We start from the raw sequence: 17,635 nt of genomic DNA on the forward strand, positions 1-17,635 counted from the left end.
AATTATTTTAAAAATGTATATAAGACACACTTTTATTGGTATGTATATGATCCCTCTGCATTTTTTTTTTTTATGTAGAATGAACTCAAGTTATGTTATCAACGCAGAAGGTTCTGATACTTTTTAATAGGAATAAGAAGCCCAAACATTATGCTAAATACCCTAAGGATCAATCGGCCTAAGGTTGGTTGAAATTGGTCTTGTAGCTTCATAGAATTTTTTTCTTAAAGTTTAACTTAACGAGGACATGATGAGATGATGGATGCCAAGTGATGGCAAAAGCTCACTTGGCTTTTTATGTTAAAATCCATATATTCAGAATCTAGTTTCTGAAAATATCTATCTAATATACAGATTAAAATGTCTTTTACTTCAATTGTTGCCCCTGTTTCTAAGGAAAACACCAATTTAAGACATTGATTTCAAAAGGATATTGAAAAACAATCATCACCTCATACAACATATTCCCGTTATTAATTCAACATTAAAATACAATTCTGAAAAACAGGTCAATTGCCTTTTAAATGTCTCATGGTGTTTAAGTCACGACTGAATGTAAAAAATAAGAAATAATGCAAGAATTTAAAATCTGCAGTGGAACTGACAACTTTCGGGAATTCTTAGTCAGTTTCTTAAACAAGTTATCTGACAGAAAAATAACTTTAACATTTATTCAAATGAATTTCAGACTAATCCACAGCTCAATGTTTCCCCTTATAAAATTTAACATAATTTTTAAGGACTTTTCATAAAATTTTAAGTTTTCTAGGCTACCCAGTAGACTTTAAAGTTAAGAAAAATATCAGACTTTTTAAGAAATTCGGGACTCATTTAGTAACCATACTTACACTAAGTTAGAGGAAAATGAAATGTAAATTATGATAATTTTGTGGGAGGCTGTTATATATGCTTTCTGAAGATCATGGATTACCAAATTAGACAACTTTAAATCATGTTAGGACTTGAACTCACAATCTCTGATATAACATTATCTTAACCATGGCAACTGCAAATGGGAAAGCAAATATTCATGAAGAGAGTATTATAACAAAATCCTCTCTATCTTATAAAGAAACCAACTTTTAAAGTGGAATATTGATAAAAAGCTTCAAGAGAACTATACTTACCAAAACCTTATTGTATTAGCAAACAAAAATAATTGTAATGATTATTGTCAAAGTTTGAATTGGAAGGTTTAAATCTTAATGCACTGAACTTTTCATTATTTTGATATTTGAAACTTCAGTATGTTTGAAAGTTAAAAATAATTTTCAATTATTTGCATCAAAGGTTATGACAAATTTCAATAAGATTTCTCAAATTTCTGTTCACAGGAGATTAACATGTACAAAAGGTATATATGTACTGTTGGTAAAAACACCTGTTTATCAGAACTGAAATGAACAATGTTTATAACATAAAACTGAGAAGATCAAATAATGTGTGGCTTAGGATTCTTCTCAAGCAATGTAAGAATGCCTAAGGGGGAAAAAATATATATTTCATACAAGAAATTGTGTCTAAAAAACTTAAATGCCAGTTTTACGCCTGGACATTTGATACCGTTCATATCGATCGTCTCTTGAAACTTATAAATCAATTGCTTACTGTAGAAAAAATTAAGTTCATTTGTGGATTTGTAGAATCTAGAAATCAAGGCGGTAAATGATAAAGAAAAAAAAAGTTCTCTGCTAAAATCTATCCCAGACCACCAATAAATGCTAAGAATGCTAAGAATCCAAGGATTATTATTCTAGGACCTGTTGGAACTATTTTAGAAGAAAGGATAAACATATAATTAGTCCACAGTAATCATGCTTTCAACAAGAGCCGGAGGTGGTACACAGTCTGTAAACTGAGAGTATATGAGCTCCAGTTACATTTGAAACATTTTAAAATATGTATAGCATGATAAGCAGGTCACTTGGCTATCTTCTTAGAAGTAAGTGAGCTTGCTCAATAAAAAGTGCACCTTCATGAAAGTTTAAATTATCTTACATCTTGTTATACATGAGACATGTGAATACGATGTCAACTTGAAACAACCTCAGCAAAGTGCAAAAAATAGGTCAAAATAACCTACTCACTAAAGTTTCCCTGTATCCATTATAAAAAAGGAGATGTGGTAAGATTGCTAATGAGATAACAAATATAATCCACCAGAGACCAAAGGGTCCATGCTTAGATGATACTGGGATTTACAATTAACCTACTTTTTGTTTTTGGAGTCCCATACCAAAAACAAGGTCGGGACCAAAAAGTTCTTTTCATTACAACGAATACACATTTGTATCTCACAAGTTTAAAATTAACTAATTCATCAATTGCTTGTTTGGAATGACGTCGACTGGAATTTTCAAAATAGCATATTGGATTAGAAATATTTGTGATACTATTCCCAGATTTCTGGTTGCATTGGGAAAGTGGGTTATTAATTATGTGGATCCCCCTATATTAGGCAATGATGGCAAAATGCAGGGCATTCAAAATTATCTTTTTGAGGTCTTCCCACCCCTCTTCTCAAAAATATTTGCTCTTCTTTCATATTACTGTAATATACTGTCCATTTGGATATTGCCAGGCAAGCAACAAATTGTCGATCTTTTGAGATTATTATTTTCATGTGACTAAGATTTAAATTCTATTACATGTATGTTGTTAATAACATTTTAATCATTCCACCACAAATTAAAACGCTACCTTCATTATTCAATAGCTGTCATATTAGGCTTTATCATAGGTTGGCGGCACTTCCATTTATTTAAGTTCACAAATCTGTTTACTGAAAACTATATATTCGTAGACCATAATCCTCATAAGTATTTTTCTAAATCATTACAAACATTAACATATACTGATAATCCTTTCCTTTAATTGTTAAATTGCCAGACTAGAATAAACATACAAACAATTAACAAAGTGGGATATATATAGACAAAGATAAAAATACCATACAACTAAGTTTTTCGACTTATAAATTTTAATGCCCCCTGGTATCTCTTCTCTTTTTTTATATGTATCGAGTAAATTTGAGTTTTGTTTTTGACTTCCAACACTAGAGTTTCTAAATTAATTTAATTATTATCATTTAAAAAAACATAAATTAATGAAAAAATAAAATTTCTGGAAATTCTTTTTTTTAAATTTAAATAAAATAATCTCTCTATCATTAATCATTTAATCTTAAGTTACCATAACAGTTACTTTGAAGTGTGATTTATCCTGAATTATGCAATAATCCCCCATAAACTACTTAACACATCATGACATCCTTCAATTTAATATTTATATCTTTCCCAACAATACTTTGCATTATAATTTACAATAGTGTGTAACAATTCAAAGCACAGTGTATGACCTTCATGTTAATACATTTCTGACAATTTCTACATATATTTTTTTACGGTATACAAAACCCATAGGGTAATTCGCTTGCCAGTCTTTGAAAATCCCCCTTGCTGATGTTGAGTGAATCACTGGGAAACATATTTAACAAGAATGCATCCATAGTACACGGATGCCCCACTCGCACTATCATTTTCTATGTTCAGTGGACCGTGAAATTGGGGTCAAAACTCTAATTTGGCATTAAAATCAAAAAGATCATATCATAGGGAACATGTGTACTAAGTTTCAAGTTGATTGGACTTCAACTTCATCAAAAACTTTAACCTGAAGCGGGACAGACGGATGGACGCACAGACCGAAAAACATATTGCCCCTCCAATATTGTAGGTGGGGCATAAAAATTGTTCAACTACAGCAAAAGTTATTATATTGAAATTAACTGTCTTCAGACAACAATAATGACATTAATGCCAGCAAAAACACTAGTAAAGCACCACAACAATCTGTGGATACTACATTGTATAAAGTCATACACATTAATACAATATTTTTAAACATTTCAACATTAGGAAGATCCCTCAAACTGAGTTCAGGAGGTCTTATATGCAAAGCAATCTGTCTAAAATTATGTATTCTCTTTTGTCAAAGAACTGAAATTATTTTCAAAGATCATGTCATTTCTATGGCATTAAATCTAACATGCATAAAATTTGCTGGGACAACCATTTATTAGGTTTAACTTGTGATCATTGCAATTGTGCCATTGACATCAGCTTTCACACAAAATGATCAACCTGAAAGCCTAAACCATGTTGGTTTTAAAATGAAATGCAAATTAAGGACAAATTTGATTCCAACAATAGTTTAGATTGAATATATATATCTACTTAAATTTATAAGGTGATCTGTCTAATGCCAATAATCACCCATTTAAAATTCTAAACATCTTTCACCATTTACGCAATATTCAATTCTGCATTTCCAAATATTTAAAAACCATATTGATAGTACGCTATTAGAAAATATAGCAATCTCAGTTGAAAAGAAAATTTGATTTGATATATGCAACAGTCATTAACTTTTAAAAGGATTTGTTACATACAGAAAACCATTTACATTTGTACAATAAGTTTTTAGCATGTTTAGTAACACAACTTTAATTATGGTATGGTTTCAAATGAAATAAATTTTACACATTAATCACATATATTGTATTTATTGTTACAAGACATTATAAGTTATCTACGTTCATTTTCCTTCAGTACCCTATACACCCTTCGGCTTCGTCTCAGGGTGTACTGGGGTACTTTACTCAGGATGTTAAAATACCCATATCTACTGATATGAACATAGATAACCAATTTATCCCAGGAACTAAGAAAATTACACATGTAGTTCCCCAGGGTAATGGGTAGCAATGCCCAGTTCATGGGTTAGCAACACCCGGGGCTATGGGTTTTTTAACGACGGCCATTAGCCAATCAAATCCAAAACATATACTAAGCCAGGGATAAGTAACAGTTATAAAGCTATGTAAAAGTTAATCCCAAATTTCCCCATGCAATATTAATCATGCACATGTTTTTTTCCCCACAGAAACATATACATGTATGGTCATTGTCTACAAAAAATGACTGTTAAAGTTAATTATGGTCAATGGCATGGAGATTTTTTTAACACAGTTTTTAAGTTTGACTACTTAATTTTGGGTCAAAGACATGGCTAGAAGCTACTGCTAGCTAGAACATGTTAACCTTGAAATCATTCCATACACTAGATATCAAGTTGACCTTTTAAGTATTGCTTATACATGTAGTATCTAAGAAACAGACAAAAAAACCTAAATGTTGACCAATTACAATGAACCAAAAAAATATAGGTCAATCCAAGGTCAGATTGATCCCTACCAGAAAAATATGTACTTAATTTACGATCATTCCATATACATGTTTTACATGAACATGGAAATTATTTGATAAAGTAAATGAACCAAAATATTTTTACTGATATGATTTATGAGGACCTAACATTCTTAAAAATGTTAAATACGTTTAAGGTATACCAATGTAAAACATTAGCTTAAAAAAAAACTCCAGTTTTGACCATCATATCCTCTTGGCCTAATCCCCTGTGCATGAGTATATTACATTTTTTTTTTCAAACTTATAGAAACTTATAGAAATCAGAAACATGTCCAAACAGTATGAATATGTTTATTTTAAAGTATGTTTTACTTTAGAAGAATCAATTTCAACTGTGAAATATCATAGTTCACTATTAATGATATTTGTGCACCATATAAAGCATTTAAAATGAATCAAACTTCATGCAGCTATAGTATAATTTCTCATTAGCATCATATATTGAATTTCAATATCAAATAAGAAATGCATTTTAAAATCCTTGAATGTAATGAAATAACACCACTCTAGATAAAAGGTTTTGGTTTCATACAGATAACTATAGATTATATCTAAATATAGGACTTTGTTTATAAAAATCAGGATTAAAGCCGATTTTCTCTTGCAGACTGTATACTTAACTGATCAATAATTTAAAGAAATCTGTCAACAGAGTTAAAATGAATAGCATTACTTCAAACTTTGGTAGTTCTATTGTTCTCACAAGCTAATTGATTTCACTTGTAAGACTGAACAAAGACGCACAGTAAACCGTGTCAGATTTGAAGATAATATTGTATGCTTATAGCATGACTTTTCCAATATACAATCATATAAAAACAGTATTGACTGATTATATCAGTTTTCTCAACAAACGATTGAATTTGATAGACTATTTTGTGTGCTGATAAGCTAAAGTTCTATAAACAATCTTAATTTTAGCTCAATAAGATTTGAAAGATTATTTTGCACTTTTAACAATGCATTTTTTAAATTATATTATAAAGCAACATATAAGGTTACATTAAAATATTCTGATATCTTAAATAACAATTGTACTTTCCTCAGTATTTCTATGACTAAACGTTAATTGACTAGGATTGTCAGTTTTCCTATCGAAGGTAGTTGTTTTCTCCGGGCACTCCGGCTTCCTCCACCAATAAAAACTGGCGCACGAAATAGCCCAAAATGTGGCACTTAAAAGTGGCGTTAAAACACCAACAATCAATCAATCTATGACTAAACATATTTTTAAAATTGTAAGACGTATAAAATGGTTTTGTTTCTGACTTTTTGACAAATTTATTAGACCAAATAAAAGTTTTTTTTGATATTCCTTGACTCCTGCATTGTCATGACAATAATTCCCAATTATAAATCATAAAACATGTGCTCCTTAGCCAAAAAGTCCCAAATTCATGAACTACACACCGTAATAAAAGACAATAACAAAAATGTATGTCATCCTCTTAACTGATTCATGGCTATAGTTTTTGTTTTCAAAAAGTGCTTGAGGTCTAATGAAAATCAACAGGATTACCTTTTCCTTTATGTTGGAATAACATCGTATTACTAACGTTTTAGTTACATGTATTGGCAGTTTTTGAAATAAAATTAGGGAAATAACCAGAGTCAATTGAATAAAACACATGTTTAAGGGAACAATGGGACGAAATAAAAACAATATAAGCTCAAACAAACTTTGTTAACATAAAAACATTTTCAATCTTTTTTCAATGGAGATTGTTAAGTTTATATAAATAACCACAAATAAGTGATTGATAAAACAATACATTTCTATTTTAAGCAAATAACGAAGTTTGAACCAAATCAAAGTTTGAGCCTAAACAAATTGGTTCTTGAATTCCTTCACAGAGACCCTGCTGCTTATATTAGTAGAATTTTGTAATCAAACTGCACAGAAATTAGAACCAGTATAAAATACTTCAGGTGATCCAGTACAAATATAGTAGGCAAATGCATAACAATGGCAATTATGCCACATTCTGTGTCATAACAATGTCAATATTCAATATCATTTTAACAAATACAATTATGTCATTCACTCATTGAAATTTAATTATGATCAGTTTTCTAATTAAAACTTACATTTCAAATGATAAATTGAACTTTTACATTTAACATCACACTCTATTACACTGTCTATAAAGAGTACCCAATGGAAAGTCATAAAATGAGCTTTCTAGACATGTGCCCTTTAAAAAGAGGTTGTTGATGGAACCACATCACTTGTTGTTTAGTTGGGCCACCCTTAAAATATTCTTTGTTTGATGTTGCCTACCCATGCCTTGTAGGGTTGGGTAGGTAGGTAGGGATTTTTTTCCCCTTGAAACGATTTGTGCCATAAATTTTTTTCAGGTAGGCTATTTAGGTGGTTAGGTAGGCAACATCAAACAATCTAAATATAATTTTTTTGCCTATCTGTAAATGCATAAATACATTTATTTACGTTCTCTGCAAAGTATTTGTGAGGTTTTTGTGTTTGTTTAATGAACATGACGAATATAAAAATGTCTTACATGTTAATGTGTTTTAAAATATGCCCTCTTCAATCATCATTGCAAAATATAAAACAGAATTATATTGTTGTTGGTTACATTTGTACATCTCTGATTTTTTTTTATGCATTTTAGAACAGTCTGACTCATTTCATTTTATCAAATTTATGATAGAAGTCAAGGAACAAACAAACCTGATTCTGTGATTCAACAGTTTATCATTATTAGAAGTACATGAAATTTCCTGCCTGCTTTATAAATGTTTATATTTAAGAACAAGTTAAGGAATGCAACATAAAAAAACAAAATGGTTAAATGATTTTTAAAGACCTAAAATTGCAAATTCCCCATGAATTGACAATGATGCTTTCAATTTCAAAATAAAAACATAAAAGAGAAATAACATTTAAGTTGATTAATAACAAAAGAATCCAGATACTCAATACTGGCTACAATGTATAAACTGCAAGTTAAAAGTTAGAAAACTTCCAAATTCATGTTTTTTAGCAAATTTTACTTGCTAGATTTACCATTTTGCAACTGAAAAATATGCCTGCTCAGTCTGCATTTGGCAGTGCTCCACATATGAAGGACAATTAAACATAGGAAAATATATTGTGGAAGATCCAGGACTGCCTATTTTATATATAAGCAGGTGCCCATTTTACGAAGATGCTTGTTAGACTAGTACTGTATACATGTAATATTATTTTGTACAATGTTTATGTTAAACATACTATTCAAAACTAAAACACAAAAACCTTTTAGTTGAGCAAGGTGAGCCAAGTCACAATACAAATATATGTATCAGTGAAAACAAATACATGTTTCTAGTAAATATTGAATCTCTGAATTCTTATTAACAAAAACAAAAATCAATTTTGACATACAATGTACAACATGTAATTATCAACTACATGTACAATGCATATATGTATGCTGTAATTGGGAACAACAGTAACTCATATTGAGGATATATGTTACAGTTGCAGCTAAATCAAAATCATGTAAATGGAACTCCAACAATTATTTCTATCCTGATTTAAAGACCTACATTGTACTTCAACAAAAAATTAAGGGAGGCTGTGGCAATTTTTTATCTAACAGACAGACAAATGACAGATACATTGTAGCTACATGTACAAAAAATAGATGCTCATAGGGATTAATGGATGGATAATCCCAACAAATATCTTTCAACTTCCTTCAAAGTGCAGGGCAAAAAAAATCAGTTTTAAAAGAGATACATTTCATCGTTTGTACAATTGTATCACACAAAGTTGTCACAAGATTCTGGCTATGTTTAAGTTTCAGTTTTACATTTTTTAACAGATTATGTCTGTGTTATATAAATACAATAAACTGCATAAATAAATAAATAAAAAAAATGTCTATTACCATGATTACAGCAAACTTAAAAGTTGTATCTATTCACAGTAAAAAGTAAAACCTGCTACTATTACTTACAAAATGTAGTTTATAGGCCTTTAGATATTAGTCCTCAAAATGAAAGTTCAATGATTATTTATAATTTCTTTTTAAGTCATACAATTATTAAATAAATGATAATAGGTACAAATGTAGTTGTAAGCAATATTCTTGCCATTACAAATGAATACAGATTTTTTTTTTCTAAAAACATAACAGTTTTTTTAAATGCTGGAGACCACAATTCCCTTTCTGGCACTAAATTATGTCACATTGTATTCTTCATGCAACATTGGTGTGCAGCTATTCCTACAGTACATGTACATCACAAAGTTATATATACAATTTTTTTTATAAATGTCACTATTACCATGATTACTGACAAAATGACTGATGATAGAAAAGCAAATAATAATGTATTCTAAATTACTTCTATTCAAAATGATACCTTCAACTAGACTAAAATTTTATTGGATGGATATCATAATCAAGGGTCCGGAAACAGTTATATTTCCCAGTCATGGCCTAAACTGAAAGGTCATTGTCTGAAATGGTAGATTGGGATTTAGGTCAAATTTTTTTTTACAGAAAGAGTTCCAATTATTTCATTGAAATAGAGTTTCTTAATCGCCATTTTGCACTTGTTTAAGTTTTAATCATTTTCCGGTAATAAAACTGACACTTTAGCAGTTTAGTATAGTATGATAATCGTGACGGCCCTCCTAATAACCTTATTTATGCCTCTAGGAAATATTGGTGTATGATTGCTAATCACTTTTTACCTGCGTTTTTAATTCAAACTGACAGTCATGACAGTGATCACAAGCTCAGAACTAATACACTAAAAAAAAACATTTCCATGACAACTTTCTTCATTATTTAATTACCTTTCAGCAAAGACATTCGTCAATTCTGATTTTAAAATTTAAAACTTGTATCAATTTATGTAGAAAAAAATCATTTTTCGTGTGTCAAACGTGTGCTTTATTTACTAGATGTACATTGTAATATGCATGCATGAAATTGTCTTCACCAGATTTGAGGTTAGACACTTAATCTTAAAATGCAATATGATTTCATGCTAAATTAAACAAGTGCAGCTATTATGATTGTGTTATATTCAAATACTTTTAAAAGTACATGTAATTAAATTATAAATCTGGTGATTTCCTGTCATTTGATAAACTGAACGAATCCTGTAAATGAATCCGGAATCACTTGTAATTTAGTATTAACGTAAAACTTCTGGTTTTTATTTCGCCAAACAGTCAATACAAGTTCCTTGATGCCATAAATCTAATGTGAATACTTTTGACAGTTTGAAAATTGTATGAAAAAATTTCCAGATCCTTGATCATAATATATATTTATTTTGGACAGAAAGTAAAACAAATACATTGTTTAATTGGTGTGCAAATATTTTCATACCAACACACATTTGTTGTTATAGTATAGCCACAAAAATAGATAAAGAATATGGCATTTTATATTGGCTTTCCTTGGGAAAGTATTAAAATATAAAAAAATTATCTACATATTTACCTTGGACTCTCACTGCCAAGTAGTTTTGCAAGACCCCATAAAAAATCCTCTGCACCAGAATGGCTAAGAAATGTTGTTATTGTAGCCTCTTTTTCCGAATGGAGATCATCAACAAAAAATTCCAAAGCTTGGTGAGATCTTTTGTCTGCATGTATTAATGCTGGGAAATAATCCTCTTTTGACCAGTTGCAAGAATTCTTCATTTTACAGATATTTACTCCTCGACTGGCCAATTTTGTCAATGACCTTTGTTACTTTATTTACATTTTAAATTTTTTATTTCAGAGTACGTTATGACTTATTCTTTAAGTTTGATAACATCACTAAAAATGGGCAATGAAAATTTCCACATGACTTACTACCCTCCATGTTGTTTACGGGTAACTACCGAATGCCTCTCGCGGGGAACAACGAGATTGTAAAAGTCGCTTATATCATTCTTTTCTGAAAAAAATACACTCCTTTCAACTGAGTACCTCAATTTTTGGAATCAAACGAATTAATTGTGGATACTTCATGTATATTTTGTGAGATTTACTGGGACACACAAATTCATGACTCATACTATTTAATTGTTTTTGTCAATGATGTAAGCTGTTGTTCTTCTTTTTTAACTTTCTAACTTGATAGTACTTGTAAGTGTTTATATCATGATATTTATTCTACTTGACATGTTTACATCATTACATTTTGATGTATGTATTTTGTAAGGTTTTCTTGATTTGTTAACCATCAATTTTTGATTAAGATACAGTCATTTATTTGACCAATGGACCTACATTTTGCTCATTTTTGTTTAGACAATGTTAAGAGATTTTTTTAAAGACAAGTCCATAGTTTTAAAAATAACTTAGTATAACTGGTATCCGGTCGTTCCGTCCCCAAACCGATCCGGCCCCAAGTCGATCCGGCCCAGGTCGATCCGTCCCTACGTCGATCCGGCCCCATAATAAAATATGAATAAACTATATTGACTTTGGAGGATTTTGTAACAAATTTTAACAGTATTTATTTAAATGGAATTTGTAAAAATGATGAATGACAACAGGTAAGTGAAGTATTGGAGTACCAGTCAAAGAATTATTTTAAATCGATACGAAAATGAGTGTGATTGTGTCTGTTTATATAGCAGCGTCAACATATTAATATGAAGTTATTTTCCATGATAACTTTGAACGTCATGGCTTTTTTTATTTTATTTAATTCACACACAGAAAAGCTTAATAAATATTTACAGTCCAATGGAGCCTATAAAATTTAACTCATCATATTGACTTGTTTTATCAAATCATTAGTCTATAATTGGTTTGTTTATGCAACAATTGTCTAATGATTGTGAACTAAGGTAATGCCACTCGTGATCACTTAATTCAATCAAATCCTGATTGATTAAAGTTACGTAATCACTGGTCTTTATAGTTTGATCTTTTGTTTGGTGTTATGTGTTATAATAATTAATTGTATTTTTTTTCAGGTAACATAAGAGGCTTCTATAACACGTTTTTTTTTGTTGTAATATCGAATATAGTCAATATATTTTTTTTAAGTTGACAATATTTTGAATAGTTGTGTGTAGATAAAAAAAACAAGTTATATGAGTATCCATTATTCTTTATTGTAAGATAATAACAAAATAATTACACTCGATGCACGTGAAGATCACATCTATTTCTTCATTTACCATGCGTCTGTATTCCAGTAGAGATACCCCTATAAAGGAATTTAAAAAAGTAAATATCTATCTTTATAATGTAAAATACAAATATATAATACAAAAAAATTGAATTTATAAGCTTTTTGCCATTTAACACCAGAAAAACACGGAAGTTAATATTCCCAGATTTAAAACAAAACTATATACTTTTTTCATATTTATGGTTTAATGATTTAATGATGAAAGCAAAGACAAAAATATTTAAGACTTATATACAAAATTACAGTTTGATTATATTAAAGGGAAACTTCGCAAAAAAATAAAAAATTGATATTATGTCCATTCTGTATAAAAAAGCACAAATTCATAAATATTAAAGTTTTATTCTGCTAGATAAGAGATCACCCTCGATTTTAAATTTAGAGTATCAATTCTCTGCGTGCGGCCATTTTGACATCTTCTCGGTTTAGAAACCCCGATATATCTATAAACCACAAAGGACCAAAACCAGCAGTAACCTAACGTAGTCGCATTTATCCGACTAACTAACTTGATACGGAAAATGTAATTATTTTTTTTAAATAACTATGGTCTGTCGTTTTAAAACTGTTTTTTCTTTACGAAGTTTTTGAAACAAGAAATTTATATGGGAATTAGTTAAAAAGTCAAAGTTCAAAGTCATAAATAAGTTTTCCGTGTAAAATCGTTTTCGAAAATCTAATTTGTTCATAATTCTTTTATGTAATAAACTTATTTAAATAAATTCGGACCTTCTCTTATCTGATCACCAGCATGGCTAAAGGAATTATTCCCTGAGGTATTGTGAGGTGACACGTCCAGGTATTCAAGCGATTTCCTGTCGGGTTTAAAAACTCTTATTACACAATTACATAAAGCATGTTCATGCATCGGTTCACTTCTGAGGGTATTGATTAGTGTACACGGCCGATAACTTGTAACTTTCCATTTTAAAACTATCAGGTGTAATATACATCTTTGTCTTGCGTGTCCGATAGTGATATACTAGTCATTACTAAACTCATACGCTTGTTTATAAATAACATTTCTAGTGTAAAGAATGATATTTATGAAAATCTAAATAATTCCAAAAAAAGATTTGATAAAATAAAAATCTATGTATATACTCGTCAATAATGATGGACATTTTGAAACATGAAAAACTATTGATTTAAAAAATACGCACTTGTCGATCATTGGTTTATACGCCTAGATAGAAAGTTACGGAACTATAGATAGTCGCAATTTAAAATTGTATATTGAATATAAGAAAGAACATCTAGAACCAATTTGATTTAAATACAGGTCGATATCTAACTTGCTTTGGTTCATCGAAGTTATGGACATAGTAAAATCACAGATTTATATTTCAATTAGATTGTTCTCGAACAGTTGAAGAAAATCGTCATCATCACAATTGTTGGGTATAATGTATATTAATGTGAACATGGTTCTAATAGAACCTTATGCCAATTTTCCTGTTCCGACATGCATGTAATATATATGCCACTGGACGTACACTAATGATCCCCAAAAGTTTATTTGAAGAAATAAAGAAACTTCACTCCGGATAGACTGATAGTAGTTGTATTAACGTCTGATCAGGTTGAGGGTTGATTAATTTATTACGTTAGCTTGTGGGGGAATAAACCATTCCCACTATTGCACTTATGCATAAAATATTCAATAAGAGTAATATAAGAGAAAATATAAATACGAAAAGTCGCATATCTGGTAAAAAAAAAAGTCTCACCAACTATAGGATTTCACGTACAATTGTCATTATGATCGAAATAACGGACAGTCATTAAAATACATGCATGTACGCTTTGATAAAAAGGGGTGCCGCAGTTGCATATAATTCATCATAAATCTATTTCAAGTTTATACTTTCCTGTTATTCTTATCAGTTAACGCAGAGACATGTAACTATACATCTCTAGTTAACGACAATCAACTATATAAATATCTGAATCTGATGAGACTTATCTCCAGTGGTTCATCTCTTTCTTTTTTTTTTATTTGGGCAGGAACATAAACATTGTTAGATATAATGTTCCCAGGTTTGATGGGGGTGGGGGGTCAAGTCTATCGAAAGTTTTTTCTGTCTCAAACCCACATTTCTCTTTTATCATTTTTTTTTAATGTTTTTCAAACCGGAAAATAATTTTTGTTCTTAATTATTCGATCTCATTCCAATAAGACAAAGTTGACCTTAAATTTCCTGTAAACTTTTTAATTATCTTTCTTCAAATGGCTGAAGTATTTATACGTTGTGAGATTTAAAATATTTTGATAAGGACATTAATTCCTGAATATGTAAATAAAGATCGCTTTGGACGGACCAAATTATATAATTGCAATTGGTAATTATCTATTTCAAATATTCAAGGTTACCGATTCTAATTTAAAATAGTACAATTTTTAGTTCATACACTCGTGTTTAGAATGCCATTATTATTTATTCAATTAAATTAATTCAGTATTTCATTGTTACAAAAATATTCAGCAGTCAGAATTCATTTTAAACTGAGCTTACGGAAAATATAAAAATGTACCACGGCTATCCAGTCATTGTGCCACCATATTACTCCCTCAAAATAATTATATTTCTTTTTTTTTTTTTCTGTCTCAAACTATCACTCCCGTTTATCATTCATACGAAATGATGTTCACACCTGGAACGGTGAACTGTGACGGCTAAAATTCACTGAGTGAAGATCAAAAGATTAGAATTACAGAATGCAAACCTTTAAATACCTTGAATTTAACCACGCATTCAAATGTTTGCTAGACTGAAGTAAAAGGTGAGAATACAAACATGCATTTTTAATACACTATCAGTTAAATATGTTTGTTGAAAATATCCGTCGGAAATAAAATTCATAAAAATATTCTATTGTATGATTTACTTTTATTACTATAATGACTATAATCATATCAGAAATCCTTAAAATATAAATCATACATTTTATTTTTAAAAGTTGCACGGCTGATCACTTTACTTTCTTAATTATTAGTTGGTTAATAGCTACGCCAAAAGTCATCGATGCGCTTTAAATCGCGTTATTAGATGATTAACGAACAAGACTTAAATGAGATTAATTCCACTCCCGGTATGCAAAAAGACTTAAACTACGTCACAGAAGTCAGGAAGTTCGAATAAATAAAATTAATAATTCCCAATTTTCTTCTTTATTAGTTTTCATATCCAGATAAAACTTGGTGAATATGTTTTTTATGGTATTATGAACATAATAAGATGATAAGTAAAAAATCGCGAATTTTCCCTTTAAAGCAAAAAGTGAAAATAGAAACTTACCGGTATTACAGAGACGGTGTTGCCACTTTGAACATTGCTCACATTGAAGTGCATGCTGCCGAGGTCTAACATGTTGGTCACATACCACACAAGGAAAAGCCATTGTGATATTAAAAGCAAACGCATTCTGTCTCCTCTTTTATAGAAAGGATTCGGCAAATAAACAACATTTCTTTTAAGAACTTAAAACAAAAAACAAAGTTTGAATGTATCAGCTGGGGATCGGCTTGAACCGTTGTGTATGTAACTATTTGTTATTACAAAGGATCACAGTCAATTGAAAGAAAATGCTAATTACTGCTGATTAATGTTGATTATAATTATACCCAATAATCTTGAAAACTTGTAATGAAAACATAATCAACATAGTTGTTTTAAACTCTTTTAAAGAAAATATTTGTCAAAGGCCAATTTTTTTTTCCGTACACCTTTTACATTATAATAAAATTCATAAACATTTATGAATTACAATTAATATATATCTTTATTTTTAATCCTCATAAATATATTTTTTTATTGGGCCGGATCGACGTTGGGCCTGATCGACGTGGGACGGATCGACTTGGGCCGGATCGACGTGGGGCCGGATCGACATGAAAGCGTATAACTTTACCAGTTTAATTAAATAATTATAAAAATGATAATGGGGCCATTAAGAAGTTTTCAATTTAAAGTCTTCTGCAGTCTATATTCTAGTAGAATCCAGGTACTGAGGTAGGTAAGTATTTAAGGCCAACTCAAATTAATTATCCTCTTCTCGTGGGTTTTCTAGCCATTAAGAATGCATTGTGCAGTCAGGGGTGCTGCTTAAACAAGTGATTTCATCATCACTTATTTCAGTGATTTGATAAATTCAGTTATCACCTATTTAAGTGATTTTAGTGTTTCTTTGATCTTCAAATGCTAATTTCATTGATTTTCCATATTTTCACAATCTTTTCTATAATTTTCCTACATAAATCAATTATCCCTTTTTCTTTGTATATTAATTTCACCAGTGCGCTTGGGCAGTAAGTTAGTGCGCTAAAGCTTTTAAAAGTACCCTTGGGAATTTTTCTGTAATCAAAAATTCATTAACTACTCTTACTATCAGACAAAGATCAACAATATTAGGTAACCTGATAGGTTTTCTTTAGAGTTAGAATGATCAACTTCAAGGTTATGACCTGATCTACAAACTGTTTCAGTTTTTGCATATTTTAAAAAAACTGTAAAAGTGTCAGGCTTATCAAGCAAAAGACAATTTCTGCATATACATAGTTGTTTTTTCAATGGAATTGTTGTCTTTTTACCAATAAAAAAATCAAGCTTGTGGGAAAAATATCAAGAAAATGTTATAAACACTTATTAAAGTGATTACATTTTAACTTCTAAAATTACTTGTTTCAGTGATTTTAAAAAGTCTGTGTGAAAAATTTTAATATTTCACAGCCAAATCACTCGAGGGAGTGATTCTGAAATCACTTGTTTAAGAAGTACCCCTGACTGTTGTGACATCACAATATCCATTGAAAAAGCATAGTACGAAAACATATGATCTGACCATAGATTTTCATCAAGATTTTTGAAAAAATGGGGCGAGTGGGAGGATTTTATGTTTATGCCCAATTTGTTTCTTTTTATGCCGAAGGGGCATTAAGATTTACCCTTGTCCGCCTGTACGTACGTACGTCCCAAAATTGGTTTCCATTCTCTAACTTCAGTTTGCCTCAACTAAATATTATGAAACTTATACACAATGCTTATTACCACAAAACACAGATAAAGTTTGAATTTTGGTGGCGTCACTTTAACCGTTTTAGAGTTATGCCCTTTATAAATGGAAAAATTGCAAAATGTTTAGTTTCTGTTCTTTAACTTAAGTTTGCCTCAACCAAATGTTATGAAACTTATACATTGTTAT

At 30.0% G+C, this 17,635-nt stretch overlaps 2 protein-coding genes across 8 annotated transcripts in view; one reads left to right on the plus strand and one right to left on the minus strand.

Annotated features, from left to right (window-relative positions):
• The window catches only part of LOC127728036 (uncharacterized), a 72,739-nt gene extending 61,605 nt beyond the window's left edge, over nucleotides 1-11,134 (minus strand). For all 7 annotated transcript variants that reach the window (XM_052235201.1, XM_052235204.1, XM_052235203.1 and 4 more), the window contains exon 1: nucleotides 10,739-11,134. In XM_052235201.1, coding sequence (XP_052091161.1) covers nucleotides 10,739-10,941 — 203 coding nt within the window. In that variant the 5' untranslated portion in view covers nucleotides 10,942-11,134. The remainder of the gene's footprint in view (nucleotides 1-10,738) is intronic.
• A 173-nt stretch (nucleotides 11,135-11,307) lies between these two features.
• LOC127728047 (serine/threonine-protein kinase TNNI3K-like) overlaps nucleotides 11,308-17,635 on the plus strand; it is a 57,273-nt gene continuing 50,945 nt past the window's right edge. Inside the window, exon 1 of the mRNA XM_052235222.1 lies at nucleotides 11,308-11,373. The gene's annotated coding sequence lies outside the window, so the exon portion shown is untranslated. The remainder of the gene's footprint in view (nucleotides 11,374-17,635) is intronic.

Source organism: Mytilus californianus, unplaced genomic scaffold, assembly GCF_021869535.1.
Source record: "Mytilus californianus isolate M0D057914Y unplaced genomic scaffold, xbMytCali1.0.p SCAF_2, whole genome shotgun sequence".
Classification (NCBI taxonomy): domain Eukaryota; kingdom Metazoa; phylum Mollusca; class Bivalvia; order Mytilida; family Mytilidae; genus Mytilus; species Mytilus californianus.